We start from the raw sequence: 16751 nt of genomic DNA on the forward strand, positions 1-16751 counted from the left end.
AAGCTGATTAAACAGCATGATCATTACACACCTTGTGCTGGGGACAATAAAAGGCCATTCTAAAATTCTCAGTTTTGTCACACAACACAATGCCACATATATCACAAGTTTTGAGTGTGCAATAGGCATGCTGACTGCAGTTATGTCCACCTGAGCTGTTGCCAGAGAATTTAATGTTCATTTCTATACCATAAGCGTGAGTGTCCCATAGTGCACCATAGTGGCGGTGCGGTTATGGTATTGACAGGAATAAGCTACAGACAAAGAACACATGTGCATTTTATAGATGACAATTTGAATGCACAGAGATACCATGACGAGCTCCTGAGGCCCATTGTGATACCCATTTTGTTAAGGTATCGGTGACCAACAGATGCATATCTGTATTCCCAGCCATGTGAAATCCAGAGATTAGGGCCTCATGTATTTATTTCAATTGACTGATATCCTACTATGAACTGTAACTCAGTAAAATCCTTGAAATTGTTGCATGTTGTGTTTATATTTTTGTTCAGTATATAATTTTCACACAGTTGTATTTACTAAAACAAAAAGAGTGAGTGGGCAGGAAGATCAGTCACATCCCTTGTATTACAGTTCACTTAGGAAACATAGCCATGACATGTCTGACACTTAAACTATATTACAGCATTCAATATTACCCCCCCAAACTTCGAACAGAATAAAGTTTATGTTCCTTCCCTGTTTGTGCAATTAGATTACAATGCAATTGACTTTGTTAAATCAACATTAGCGGGATTATATTTTTGGCGCGACATAAATTGCTGTCAGTAACCTATTATGACAAGTCAGATTTAATAACACGTTATTTAAAGAACATTTAAAACATCAGAATATCATTTCAAGTAAGAGATACAATATAATAAAACAAAATACATTCAAAAATTATTCAAGGTTATTTGCTCGTTCTGATATTTCTTCATTTCGTTATTACTCTAGATTATATGTCTATTGTTTGTTTAATATTTTTTTTTATTGCTAAGTATTACTGCACTGTTGGAGCTAGCATTTCTCTACACCTGCGATAACATCTGCAAATCTGTGTTCACGACCAATAAACTTTGATTTATTTTACTGATTTACAAGTGACATGGGTAGAATAGTCCATAGTGAACTCCAATAGTAAATGTACATAAACCCTGTACATAAAAACATATTCTAATGTTCCCTGAAATTCAGAGATATCCATTTCCTTCCATTATGCATCTCCTAGTGTGTGTAACGTTTGAGTTAGAGATGTATGTAGATCGTAATTTATGATGAGAGGGGACATGTCTTAAACCTGCAATAAATCCTTGTGTCACACACCCTGCCCAGAGCCAACCACTGAATTTATAGACATCTTGAGAGTTATAAATGAAATACTCACAGGAGGGGAAATTGCTCCACATTGTTGTGCTATTGAACCATTAATTACTAAGCTAAAATCAATTAAGATAAATTGGTTTGGATGAACACATACATAACGTACTATAATATAATAATAATATATTGCATTGACAAATACTGATTCTGAAGCAGTGATTCTGTATCTCGCTCACTCTTCTCTCCCCCTCTCTCCACCCTGCAGCTGTCCTGGGCTGGTTTCTCAGGATGTGTGTGTGAGACGTCACTGCAGGCAGAGGAAGGGGCAGGGCATTGTGAAGCAGAGTGTTTCAGGGGCCTCAGCAGGACAGGACATGCTGCACCACGTCACGGCAACAAGGCCACCCTCTAACTCATGGTTTCCCAATCCTGCTCCTCCTGGGGACCCAAAGGTGTGCATGAGGGGCTAGACCCAAAGGTGTGCATGAGGGGCTAGACCCAAAGGGGTGCATGAGGGGCTAGACCCAAAGGGGTGCATGAGGGGCTAGACCCAAAGGGATGCATGAGGGGCTAGACCCAAAGGGGTGCATGAGGGGCTAGACCCAAAGGGGTGCATGAGGGGCTAGACCCAAAGGGGTGCATGAGGGGCTAGACCCAAAGGGGTGCATGAGGGTCTAGACCCAAAGGTGTGCATGAGGGGCTAGACCCAAAGGTGTGCATGAGGGGCTAGACCCAAAGGGGTGCATGAGGGGCTAGACCCAAAGGGGTGCATGAGGGGCTAGACCCAAAGGGGTGCATGAGGGGCTAGACCCAAAGGGGTGCATGAGGGGCTAGACCCAAAGGGGTGCATGAGGGGCTAGACCCAAAGGGGTGCATGAGGGGCTAGACCCAAAGGGGTGCATGAGGGGCTAGACCCAAAGGGGTGCATTGCTGTTCTTGCCCATTGCTTTGTCAACTGATCAACTAAGGCTTAAAGGGCCAATGCAGACATTTTTTCTCAATATCAAATCATTTCTGGGTAACAATGAAGTACCTTACTGTGATTGTTTTCAATTAAAATTATCAAAAAGAAACAAAAATGGCTTCTTGGCAAAGAGCAATTTCTCAAGCAAGAATTTTGCTAGGGCTGTCTGGGAGCGGTCTGGAAGGGAAAACGGAAAACTAGCTGTTTTTGGCAGAGAGGTTTAGAACTCTCTTTCTTATGTTTCTATTAACTAATTTACAGCCTGGTGATGTAGCCATGCCAAAACTCCATCCCACCAAAACAGGCTGAAATTTTAGGCATTAATTTTCAAACAGCTCTTACACTAAAAGAGGATTATACTACTTGTCCACAGTTTTTCCAACCTCATAGTGTGGGCATGTATATAAAACACAGGGAAATCACGTTTTGACTGAGAAATCAGATGTGTTAGTTCTGGGCTAGAACAAGGACCAGGCTAGGGTAACACTGTTGACTCATAAATGAAAGAATGCAATCATCCCTTTTCCTATTTGTATCATTTAAATGCAGACATGTCAATCTGTTTTAATGTATTGGGATCAGTCCAGTTTTTCTGGGGCTAATGCTTGGAGATGGAATGCGGGAGGCTTGTGTTTTCTACTGATCATCTGTCCTGAGGCTGAGTTCGGATTGTGCTCTAGCACTACACAGCGGATTAATATAACCAGACCTTGATGATGAGTTGGGAAACACTTATATTGACAACCAATTTAGATATGTAGGACCCTGCGGAACACGGAAGCCTCTCGCTAGAGCCTGTCTCCTTTTCGTTCAGCGCGGAGAGGGAGAGAGGGAGAGTGAAAGAGTGTGAGAGAATATGAGAGAGAGAAAGAGAGAGAGACAGAGCGCTGACTCCTCCTCGTTCTCCGGTGTCAAAGTTGACATCAGCCCTGGAGCCGAGTCGAACAGGAGCCTCGTGCGTGAACGGGAGAGCGAGCTCACATCTTTCAGTGGCGAATGCTGCACGGAGTTATGTACCTCGCGCTGCCTTGCCCTCTGAACTGCCTGCCGTCATGGATTGCAACCCGCGCGCGAAACCAATACTACTTTTTATTCTACTGTTCATCTTGTCGTTTATCCGCTCAGCACTTCTGATCATCCACCCGTCCAATGAAGGTAAGAGTAAGTGAGAGAGGGCCGGACATAAAGAAAGAGAGAGTGTGAGATCCATGTAAGAAAAGTGTTCGCTCACAGACAGAGCTATAGTACATCTTGCTGCAGCGGCTCGTCTCACAGTCTGGACGGCATGCATTTGAAGGAAGGTGGTTCTGACTGCGCTGATGCTGTGGATGCAATGGACAGGATATGTCATGTTAGACCATTCGATAATGTCCAAATATTGCCATGGCGGTATTTTAGCACATTTGTAAATAACAGTTTAATTAGTTTAACCCACTGTGATGTGTGTTGACCCAAGCTTCAATGCGATAGAAGGATTGATGCACGGACTCGGTGTGGCGTTTTAAACCCTCATTAAGAGTTATTGACCGGCTGGTAAATCGGTGGAAACTGGAATCGGATGGGGGGGATCACGATAATCAGCTGGGGGGCATCACGATAATCAGCTTTGGACAGTTAACACCGGGCTTCCCGTGCATCTAGGTTGGAAGTATCGTTTGGCATGCCATAGTTCTTCTCCAAATAGTGAGAATAATAGCCTACATTTTGAAACGCAGATGACAAAGTGTAGATGTTGATGTTTGGTGTTATTACTCACAAATGCCCATGTAGGCTATTGTCCCATAACAATACGGAGTAGAAGCAGGCAATCCAAGCGCGGCATCCCACAGTAAAGGACCAGGGCAGGCAGTGGACCCCCGTTTAGCTTCTTACCCAAGCTGATCAGACATTAGCCTAAATAGATGTGATTTGGAAAATGCAGCCGATTCATATTCATTAGTATTCATTCACACGGATGGTGTATTGGATTATATCAATATAGCCCACTTTATTGAGCCGTGTTGGAAGGAACACGCACACTCTAAAGAATAATAATAATCCCTTAGCGCAAGGAATCATCCACTCGATATTTCCATTGATTAACCCATTGACTACTTTTTCTTAAATAGGCCAATCTCGACAGGTTGTTTATTATCGCTCGCACATGCGCGCGCGTGCACATACACACACACACACACACACACACAGGCGCAAATGATGAGATGACTGGCCTATAGTTCCAAAGGGCAAGGCTAATCTGTAATTGCACTTTGATTACGAAATTAATGTAGGCTACATGGACCGTCGATTGTCAGACAGAGCCAAATACTAATCAAGGGGTGAGCTCAGTAAAATGTAATGATTTATTGTCATGCTATAAATGAGTTGTTACTACATGGGAATAATTCAAAGTAGAGAACATGTAATATAATATTTAAAAAATGTTAAATTACGAATTGTAACATATTTCAATTGTTAACATACTGGCATAGGCCTATATGCAATTGAAGTGAATAGTTGAAGACATTGAACAACCGTTAACATGCGAGCGACTAGACTGCATTTCCCCGGCGTATTCTTTGTTGCAACAACGTGGCAGTACATCATGTACGCCTATACAGCTTTCATGGGCGACCAGCATCACGTGTGTGCTCTTCTTGTAGGGAAGCACAACGCTTGAATAGGCCTATAAAAAAATGGCTTGCGAATATATGGCATCAAAATGAACAACGAATACTGCTCAAATGTCAGATTAGGCCTATGGGCCATGCACCGTGAGTGGTCAAAGTTTAGGCCCCATAAAACAATTTCTGTCTTTGGGTAATACGTTCGCCTAGATTTAAACCCATATCATAGCAATTTAACATGGTCAATGTATTATAATGTATTATACCGGGAAGGAGTTATTATTTCTACAAAGCGGTTAGTCCTCGCTCCATGCATGTAGACTATACTGCACGCGCCTGCCGCCTCTTCCCATCTTCTTTATATTATTGTCTAACTCACAGGCCGTCAGTCTATCACCGGTTAATAAACCAAACTTGGAGATTATGAAGTGACTTTTGTTTTTCGATTTGATATATTGGCTAATTAAATGCAAGGGTCTCTGGCATTAATCTGTGTCTTTTGTTTTCAGAAACTTTAGATATTTTGAGATGATTTCATCTTTGATATTTTCGATGAAACAGCACGTGAATAGCCTATCGACTTCTGCTTTTACTGTTTCGTACTTTTATTCACCTCACTATTTCCAGGAGCCCACACAGCTCGATTTCACACAGCTCGGGCCAGTCCTCGACATAGCCTACAGTATTGAAGTCAAATAAATATAGGCCTAGTCATTCCATTTTTTTATGTTCGCCTAATGATTGTTTAGGCCTATTTAGGCTGTTTATGAACTGATGTCTTGTTCATGAAGTTCGGTCTGTGTCTCGTATTGGGGTTAATGTAAGCTATGTAGATGCAATTTAGTCGATTTGTAGGCCTAGTTGATATGTACAATTTGTGTTCAGGAAATATTGTTGTAGCCTCCACTCAACCCGAGGACAATTACAGGGTATAGGTCTACCCGGTGATAAACCTATTACTTATTATTTATGACGTCTGCTATGGTGTGCACCTAATGATGGCTGTCCCGCAACACCCTGTCTGTCTGCCAGGGAGTGTCAGTGTCGAGCCGTTCTCACCGTGAAGCCTCACAAGCTCTTGCATATTCCATCTGTAATAATAGAACTATTAAACACCCTTCTATCAGAAACAGAAAGCTCATGCTCCGCAGAGGAGAGGAGAGAGGAATTGTCTCCCTTGTTTAATACTGTTTTTGTGCTCGAGGCACGGTGTCATCATGGCCCGGTCAAGTCAGAAACCCCCTCCCTTTCACAGGCTACTAAAGTCCCTCTCATAAATCAAATGTTTAGCACAAATCCAAATTCTCTACGTTTATTTCAACATTGAAACAACGTGGAACTATCATATCGGTTTATTTGCGTTTAAGAGTGTATAACTAAAAATGGGGACATGGCTATAAAAGTTTAGCTTATTTTAGTAGGCCTAGGCTATTGCCTCGCCCGAAAAATGTAGGTTAGGTCTATGCATCTATATTTTCAGGAAAATATGTATTTGATAGGCTACATATCTGTGAAGAAAATGTTTACATGTTGACAACGACAATTAACCTTATTTATAAATTGACCATATCATTTTAAAGTGAACCGAAAATAAACTATGGGCCTAGACTATAGGCCAGGCACATCTAGGGTTGATAACTCTGCAAGTAGCCTACGTGTTAGAATGTTGTTATTTAGCCCAAATGTGTTATTTATAAAAAATGTAAGTTTCCTCTGTCTGTTGGTCAGCGTGACCACATGCAGATTCTGTTGTGGTTTAAGCTTACTCTTTTTAGGACATCCTTTAACGTCCTTTTGGAAATATTCACTGCGTTTTGTTGCCAGATATCATATAATCTATCATTTCAGAGCAAAGAAAGTCGTAAATCAACTACAGTAGTAATGCAGTCCAACCACTCTTCAAACCGTAACGCCCTACTTTGGGGCTTCGAGCGGAACCACGACTCGCATGGGCTGCATTATATAAAACCCATACTCTAAAATAATACACTGTGATATAGGCGTATTTAGGACAACTTGACCATGTGTGTGTGTTTTGTGATAAGTTAAAGAGTAAGGGCAAGGAAAACGTGGAAGTTTTAGACGTTTAAAACTAGCCTATTTCATGAAGACTAAGATTCTATGTCACCTTTAATGGTTCTCAGAATGTAGAGGTTAATCATGGTAATTATAATAACGATAATTACACAGGTTATTCATCATTATCATTAATTATAGGCCTAATGATTCTGATGATGACAATACTCTTTATAATTAGCCTAAATATATGTTTTATTCTTATTGCTATCTTCTAGCTCCTCTTGTGTTTATTTATGGTGAAAGAAAAACGTTTTCAACAACTTCGACGAGGTACAATTTCAACATACACGCACATGCTTCGCATTACGCATGACCGGCATTTTCATGTCAAAATGAAGATTTTAGGGATCCGAAGTTTGCCTATCAGGCCTACAAATGTTCATTTATTTATTTACTTTGGCCTGTATTTTTGTATTTATTTGATTGTTTCGTTTGAATTAACTGAGGCCTTTTGCAACACCGGGAAAGTTGAGCCATGCTCTAGTTTCCCCTCCTCGTTATGGCCTACTGTCCCTGAATGAGGGTATTGTTTTTTCTTCAGGACATTGTGAGATCTTCTCATTGCACTTAAAACCAATTTGAACTGACCCCATGAAAAATGTATATATTTTTTCAGATAAATATATTGGTAACGTTTTAGCAGCACATTTTACTATTTTACAAGCTATAGCCTATGAATGATTGATTGTTGATTGTGTTCTAAGGCGGAGGCCTACTGCTTGGTCAGATTATTCTGTGAGATACCAACATTTAGTGATGTGATTTATTCCCACTTTCCATAGGCTAATGGTTGTTTTTATAGAAAATATAGAATACATCAAAATAAAGAAAACGATTTGTGGAATGTACCATACCATAGAATATACGCATAATTCGAGTTGAATTATATGCTGTTCAGAGAAAACAATTCAGTATAGGCCTATCCAGAATTGTATCACCATATCCATATTATGATCATGGTTTCAATATGACTTTGATCAAATGCATATTGGCCCACATGCTATTAGTCATTACAGACTGCCTATATTGCTACACACGTGTTTACAGAAACAAATACATTTTCTGCCATTCAGCAGTGCTTGTGTAAATCCTGGACAAACTTTGGTGAGCTACTATACTGTGTTCCGTATTGCGCTTAATATACCGCAGGAGTAGGCTAACGGAGAAAGTAGCCTGATATGGCCGCTTTTAGGACTGTTCGTTTTAGGGGGGATAATTTGGCATGAAGTTATGTCATATTCAGATATTGTATTGGCTGATTCGGAGCGATTCTTGCACCAAACGGATCAGTGTATTTTCTCAGTGTAAATGTGTCTTTGAGTGAGTGCGCAGCATAAAATGAGAGAATGGCTCTGTATGTGTGCGTGTGTGAATGTAGGCGACAGTAGTGAGTCTGTATGCGTGGTGCTTGGTATGGTTTCCCTCCCTGCCCGGGCGTCGGTATTTTTAGCGGGTGGCAGGAGGCCTTGCCCAGGGAGGCTAGAGCAGTAACCCGCTGGGAGGAACAGGCTTGTGAGCGATGGCACCTGGGGGTGGGGGGGTGGAGGGGGGGGGGGGGGGGGGGCGCTTACACATGTTCCCACTTTAAAAATAGTGCTCTCTGTGTGTTTGTGTGTGAGTTGTGTTTGTGTGGGAGGCCTGTAGGAAGCAGTGTGAAGAGTGCTGTTATCTAATATCTCACAATAAATCAGTATTAGAGAGAGAGAGAGAGAGAGAGAGAGAGTGTTTACATGCAAGTATGAGCTGTGAGAGGGGAACCAGCAGCAGCATCAGACACAGCCACACTCAGTTTGAATAATTCATGATGGGAGGAGAACACTTCACCCTGAACACACAGTCACAACCTGCAGACATGCCTGGCTGCAGACAGACTACTGCAGCCCTACACAACCTGCAGTCACAGACTACTGCAGCCCTACACAACCTGCAGTCACAGACTCCTGCAGCCCTACACAACCTGTAGTCACAGACTACTGCAGCCCTACACAACCTGTAGTCACAGACTACTGCAGCCCTACACAACCTGCAGTCACAGACTACTGCAGCCCTACACAACCTGTAGTCACAGACTACTGCAGCCCTACACAACCTGCAGTCACAGACTCCTGCAGCCCTACACAACCTGCAGTCACAGACTCCTGCAGCCCTACACAACCTGCAGTCACAGACTCCTGCAGCCCTACACAACCTGCAGTCAAAGACTCCTGCAGCCCTACACAACCTACAGTCACAGACTCCTGCAGCCCTACACAACCTGCAGTCACAGACTACTGCAGCCCTACACAACCTGCAGTCACAGACTCCTGCAGCCCTACACAACCTGCAGTCACAGACTACTGTAGCCCTACACAACCTGCAGTCGCAGACTCCTGCAGCCCTACACAACCTGCAGTCGCAGACTCCTGCAGCCCTGCAGTCACAGACTCCTGCAGCCCTACACAACCTGTAGTCACAGACTACTGCAGCCCTACACAACCTGCAGTCACAGACTCCTGCAGCCCTACACAACCTGCAGTGACAGACTCCTGCAGCCCTACACAACCTGCAGTCACAGACTACTGCAGCCCTACACAACCTGCAGTCACAGACTACCGCAGATGCTAACACACACACAACCTGCAGTCACAACAGGTGGGTTCCAGATTCCAGAGAGCCTATACATATTCTGTGCTGACCTGAGTAGACTAGAAGATTCCTATATCATTTTGATGTGTTTCTGCAGACACTGTGCCCACTGCCCAGCCTGTCTGCCTACAGCTCGGTGTACAACTTACTGCTGAGCTGAAATCTTCAATAAATACTCATTCAGATGGACATGTTGGGCCTGTGGGTCTACTGCCTGTCTCTGTCTCTCCTATATTGATTCACCTGGCTGCCTTCATGTGGGTTGTTCCCAGACCAGAGACCAGAGACCAGAGACCAGAGACCAGCAGTAGCCAACTCAGACTGCTCTTAATACTGTTTCTTACTGTTAGTTACCGTAAAGAGCCCTGCGTTCTGACACTCTGAGGTTGACTAACTGGGTAGACACACTGACGCGAGAGTGTGTGAGCGTTTTGTGTGAGTGTTCTTGCATTCGTTTGTGCATCTTTGTGTAATGAGTGTGTGCATGTGGACCTTCACGTGCATGTACACGTGTGTGTGTTAGTGCGTGGGATTTTGGTGGAGATTTCCGGCCCTTGCAGCTGGAGAAGCAGCGTCAGATAGAGCCATCTCATTTTCTGCTCTCATATTCCCCACGCTTAGCTCAATTTGAGACGGGGTCTGGCTCGTTGAGAAATGTAAATTGGAACCAATGGAGCTAGATACTGCACTGCTATAATCTGACAGGAGCAGATAGCTTTATTAGCTCTAATAGGAGTCTGTCTTCTGAATGTGTGTGTGTGTGTGTGTGTGTGCGTGTGTGTGTGCGTGTGTGTGTGTGTGTGTGTGCGCGTGTGTGTGTGTGCGTGTGTGTGTGCGTGTGTGTGTGTGTGTGTGCGTGCGTCCCTGTGCCCTGACCGCCAGCTGCTTGGCTAGAACTCAGGTGAGCCTCAATTTTGTGGGTATCACCTAATAGTATTTATTTTCCTCTCCCCTATCTATACTCCACCCTGTACTCTCTCTCTATACTCCACCCTGTACTCTCTCTCTATACTCCACCCTGTACTCTCTCTATACTCCACCCTGTACTCTCTCTCTATACTCCACCCTGTACTCTCTCTCTCTATACTCCACCCTGTACTCTCTCTCTATACTCCACCCTGAACTCTCTCTATACTCCACCCTGTACTCTCTCTCTATACTCCACCCTGTACTCTCTCTCTATACTCCACCCTGTACTCTCTCTCTCTATACTCCACCCTGTACTCTCTCTCTATACTCCACCCTGTACTCTCTCTCTCTATACTCCACCCTGTACTCTCTCTCTATACTCCACCCTGAACTCTCTCTCTATACTCCACCCTGAACTCTCTCTATACTCCACCCTGAACTCTCTCTCTATACTCCACCCCGAACTCTCTCTCTATACTCCACCCTGAACTCTCTCTATACTCCACCCTGTACTCTCTCTCTATACTCCACCCTGTACTCTCTCTCTATACTCCACCCTGTACTCTCTCTTTACTTCACCCTGTACTCTCTCTCTCTATACTCCACCCTGTACTCTCTCTATACTCCACCCTGTACTCTCTCTATACTCCACCCTGTACTCTCTCTCTATACTCCACCCTGAACTCTCTCTCTATACTCCACCCTGTACTCTCTCTATACTCCACCCTGTACTCTCTCTCTCTCTATACTCCACCCTGTACTCTCTCTCTACTCCACCCTGAACTCTCTCTATACTCCACCCTGTACTCTCTCTATACTCCACCCTGTACTCTCTCTCTATACTCCACCCTGTACTCTCTCTCTATACTCCACCCTGTACTCTCTCTCTACTCCACCCTGTACTCTCTCTATACTCTACCCTGTACTCTCTCTCTATACTCCACCCTGTACTCTCTCTCTATACTCCACCCTGAACTCTCTCTATACTCCACCCTGGACTCTCTCTATACTCCACCCTGAACTCTCTCTCTATACTCCACCCTGTACTCTCTCTATACTCCACCCTGTACTCTCTCTCTATACTCCACCCTGTACTCTCTCTCTCTATACTCCACCCTGTACTCTCTCTCTCTATACTCCACCCGGTACTCTCTCTCTATACTCCACCCTGTACTCTCTCTCTCTATACTCCACCCTGTACTCTCTCTCTCTATACTCCACCCTGTACTCTCTCTCTATACTCCACCCTGTACTCTCTCTCTATACTCCACCCTGTACTCTCTCTCTATACTCCACCCTGTACTCTCTCTCTCTATACTCCACCCTGTACTCTCTCTCTATACTCCACCCTGTACTCTCTCTCTCTATACTCCACCCTGTACTCTCTCTCTATACTCCACCCTGTACTCTCTCTTTCTATACTCCACCCTGTACTCTCTCTCTATACTCCACCCTGAACTCTCTCTATACTCCACCCTGGACTCTCTCTATACTCCACCCTGAACTCTCTCTCTATACTCCACCCTGTACTCTCTCTCTATACTCCACCCTGTACTCTCTCTCTCTATACTCCACCCTCTACTCTCTCTATACTCCACCCTGAACTCTCTCTCTACTCCACCCTGTACTCTATACTCCACCCTGTACTCTCTCTATACTCCACCCTGTACTCTCTCTCTACTCCACCCTGTACTCTCTCTATACTCCACCCTGTACTCTCTCTCTATACTCCACCCTGAACTCTCTCTATACTCCACCCTGGACTCTCTCTATACTCCACCCTGAACTCTCTCTCTATACTCCACCCTGTACTCTCTCTATACTCCACCCTGTACTCTCTCTCTATACTCCACCCTGTACTCTCTCTATACTCCACCCTGAACTCTCTCTCTATACTCCACCCTGAACTCTCTCTATACTCCACCCTGTACTCTCTCTCTATACTCCACCCTGAACTCTCTCTATACTCCACCCTGAACTCTCTCTATACTCCACCCTGTACTCTCTCTCTATACTCCACCCTGAACTCTCTATATACTCCACCCTGAACTCTCTCTATACTCCACCCTGAACTCTCTCTATACTCCACCCTGAACTCTCTCTATACTCCACCCTGAACTCTCTCTATACTCCACCCTGAACTCTCTCTATACTCCACCCTGTACTCTCTCTATACTCCACCCGGAACTCTCTCTATACTCCACCCTGAACTCTCTCTATACTCCACCCTGAACTCTCTCTATACTCCACCCTGTACTCTCTCTATACTCCACCCTGTACTCTCTCTATACTCCACCCTGTACTCTCTCTCTATACTCCACCCTGAACTCTCTCTATACTCCACCCTGAACTCTCTCTATACTCCACCCTGAACTCTCTCTATACTCCACCCTGTACTCTCTCTATACTCCACCCTGAACTCTCTCTCTATACTCCACCCTGTACTCTCTCTATACTCCACCCTGTACTCTCTCTCTATACTCCACCCTGAACTCTCTCTATACTCCACCCTGAACTCTCTCTATACTCCACCCTGTACTCTCTCTCTATACTCCACCCTGAACTCTCTCTATACTCCACCCTGAACTCTCTCTATACTCCACCCTGTACTCTCTCTCTATACTCCACCCTGAACTCTCTCTATACTCCACCCTGAACTCTCTCTATACTCCACCCTGAACTCTCTCTATACTCCACCCTGAACTCTCTCTATACTCCACCCTGAACTCTCTCTATACTCCACCCTGAACTCTCTCTATACTCCACCCTGTACTCTCTCTATACTCCACCCTGAACTCTCTCTATACTCCACCCTGAACTCTCTCTATACTCCACCCTGAACTCTCTCTATACTCCACCCTGTACTCTCTCTATACTCCACCCTGTACTCTCTCTATACTCCATCCTGTACTCTCTCTCTATACTCCACCCTGAACTCTCTCTATACTCCACCCTGAACTCTCTCTATACTCCACCCTGAACTCTCTCTATACTCCACCCTGTACTCTCTCTATACTCCACCCTGAACTCTCTCTATACTCCACCCTGTACTCTCTCTATACTCCACCCTGTACTCTCTCTCTATACTCCACCCTGTACTCTCTCTATACTCCACCCTGTACTCTCTCTATACTCCACCCTGAACTATCTCGCTATACTCCACTATGTACTCAAAATATGCTTTTTCCCTGCTCTGTGACATTCTGTTGTATCACTAGTGACACTCCAGCCAAGCAGAGCCCCGGGGTCACAGCTCTTATCATACTGTTCTGTCTTAGTAATTACAATACACTTCCCTCACACTTTCCAGATCTCAGAATCCCTGGAATTGTGAGAGGCTTAATTCATTTGAGAATGCATTGAAACCTAGAATTGGTGACATAATCTTATCATTTCCATATTTATAGTGTAATAATGAATGTTGTTCATATGCACACTTAGAGCCCATGATTTATCTGAAAGCATCAAGGTTCCTTTATAATGAAAGTGACAGTTAAGGCTCAGACACACCAATAGCGTCTGCCTGCCGAGAGTACTTTTCCAACTGAGAAAATGTCGGCAGGCAGACATCAACAGCTGAGCGATCGGTAGACCAATGGGTGCGATGTGTTCAACTCTTTACAGGCGCATAGAGATTTTAGATGCAAAGATTCGTAACAGCAAGTGTGGTTTTCTGACCCCGCTGTGTGTATCAGTACCAGTCAGAGGAGGTTCACACAGCTGTAGCAGTGTGGTTTTCTGACCCCGCTGTGTGTATCAGTACCAGTCAGAGGAGGTTCACACAGCTGTAGCAGTGTGGTTTTCTGACCCCGCTGTGTGTATCAGTACCAGTCAGAGGAGGTTCACACAGCTGTAGCAGTGTGGTTTTCTGACCCCGCTGTGTGTATCAGTACCAGTCAGAGGAGGTTCACACAGCTGTAGCAGTGTGGTTTTCTGACCCCGCTGTGTGTATCAGTACCAGTCAGAGGAGGTTCACACAGCTGTAGCAGTGTGGTTTTCTGACCCCGCTGTGTGTATCAGTACCAGTCAGAGGAGGTTCCCACAGCTGTAGCAGTGTGGTTTTCTGACCCCGCTGTGTGTATCAGTACCAGTCAGAGGAGGTTCACACAGCTGTAGCAGTGTGGTTTTCTGACCCCGCTGTGTGTATCAGTACCAGTCAGAGGAGGTTCACACAGCTGTAGCAGTGTGGTTTTCTGACCCCGCTGTGTGTATCAGTACCAGTCAGAGGAGGTTCACACAGCTGTAGCAGTGTGGTTTTCTGACCCCGCTGTGTGTATCAGTACCAGTCAGAGGAGGTTCACACAGCTGTAGCAGTGTGGTTTTCTGACCCCGCTGTGTGTATCAGTACCAGTCAGAGGAGGTTCCCACAGCTGTAGCAGTGTGGTTTTCTGACCCCGCTGTGTGTATCAGTACCAGTCAGAGGAGGTTCCCACAGCTGTAGCAGTGTGGTTTTCTGACCCCGCTGTGTGTATCAGTACCAGTCAGAGGAGGTTCACACAGCTGTAGCAGTGTGGTTTTCTGACCCCGCTGTGTGTATCAGTACCAGTCAGAGGAGGTTCACACAGCTGTAGCAGTGTGGTTTTCTGACCCCGCTGTGTGTATCAGTACCAGTCAGAGGAGGTTCACACAGCTGTAGCAGTGTGGTTTTCTGACCCCGCTGTGTGTATCAGTACCAGTCAGAGGAGGTTCCCACAGCTGTAGCAGTGTGGTTTTCTGACCCCGCTGTGTGTATCAGTACCAGTCAGAACAGCCTCCCAGGTTGCTACAGACCCAGAATCTCCTGCTTGGATCCCCTCATCATGGAGCACAAAGCAGCAGGCTGTCTCTGTTTGGTTAGATTTAGGAAGTGCTCAGAGGGTAACTGGCCGTGTGTGTGCGTGTGTGTGCGTTTGTGAGCATGTTTGTGTGTGTGTTCTAAGGAGTCCTGAGGAATGTTGAACAGCTAGGTAAATAAATACTATCCTGATCCCGGTCCTTGAAGGCCAGGTTTAGATGAGTGGACTAACTAGACATCAGAAGGATATATATTCATAATGTACAGTGGGTATAGAAAGTCACCCCCCTTTTCAAAATGTTCACCTTTTGTTGACTTACAGCCTGAAATGAAAACACATCAAATCAGACTTTTCCCGGCTTTATTTACACACAGTAACCCACAACATCCAAGCATATGTTTTTCTCCAAAAATGTCTGAAAATGTATTTAATTGAAAACAGTAAAATAGCCTATTTGGATAAGTGAACACCCCCCTGAGTTAATACTTGGTAGAACCAAGTAAATTGAATTACAGCCATGAGTCTCTTTGAATACGTCTCTACTAACTTTGCACACCTTGACTGCAATATTTGCCCATTCTTCCTTGCCGAATTGTTGAAGCTCAGTCAAATTGCCATGTGACCGTTCATGGACTGCACTCTTCAAGTCATTCCACAGATTCTTGATGGGATTTAGGTCAGGGCTCTGACTAGGCCACTCAAGGACATTCACCTTTTGTCCTTCAGCCACTGTACTGTTGCTTTGGCGGGGTGCTTTGGGCCATTGTCATGTGATCCATCTTCCCATTTTCAACTTCGTGGCAGAGAGCTGCAGGTTTTCCTCAAGAATCTGTCGGTATTTTGCACTGTCCATTTCCCCTTCTATCCTGACAAGTGCTCCAGTCCCTGCTGAAGAGAAACACCCCCACAACAGGATGCTGCCACCCCCGTGTTGTACTGTAGGCATGGTGTTCTTTACTGTAGGCATGGTGTTCTTTACTGTAGGCATGGTGTTCTTTACTGTAGACATGGTGTTCTTTACTGTAGGCATGGTGTTCTTTACAGTAGGCATGGTGTTCTTTACTGTAGGCATGGTGTTCTTTACTGTAGGCATGGTGTTCTTTACAGTAGACATGGTGTTCTTTACTGTAGACATGGTGTTCTTTACTGTAGGCATGGTGTTCTTTACTGTAGACATGGTGTTCTTTACTGTAGACACGGTGTTCTTTACTGTAGACACGGTGTTCTTTACTGTAGGCACGGTGTTCTTTACTGTAGACATGGTGTTCTTTACTGTAGGCATGGTGTTCTTTACTGTAGACACGGTGTTCTTTACTGTAGGCACGGTGTTCTTTACTGTAGACACAGTGTTCTTTACTGTAGGCACGGTGTTCTTTACTGTAGACATGGTGTTCTTTACTGTAGGCATGGTGTTCTTTAGCGTAGACATGGTGTTCTTTACTGTAGGCATGGTGTTCTATACTGTAG

General features: G+C 44.7%; 1 protein-coding gene across 2 annotated transcripts in view; it reads left to right on the top strand.

Moving 5' to 3' along the window:
• The first annotated feature begins 3157 nt into the window (after nt 1-3157).
• LOC110502084 (ephrin type-A receptor 3) overlaps nt 3158-16751 on the top strand; it is a 160131-nt gene continuing 146537 nt past the window's right edge. Inside the window, exon 1 of one of the 2 annotated variants that reach the window (XM_036959042.1) lies at nt 3158-3445. In XM_036959042.1, coding sequence (XP_036814937.1) covers nt 3343-3445 — 103 coding nt within the window. In that variant the 5' untranslated portion in view covers nt 3158-3342. The remainder of the gene's footprint in view (nt 3446-16751) is intronic. The other variant, XM_036959041.1, reaches the window with a different exon arrangement.

Source organism: Oncorhynchus mykiss, chromosome 22, assembly GCF_013265735.2.
Source record: "Oncorhynchus mykiss isolate Arlee chromosome 22, USDA_OmykA_1.1, whole genome shotgun sequence".
NCBI classification, from domain to species: domain Eukaryota; kingdom Metazoa; phylum Chordata; class Actinopteri; order Salmoniformes; family Salmonidae; genus Oncorhynchus; species Oncorhynchus mykiss.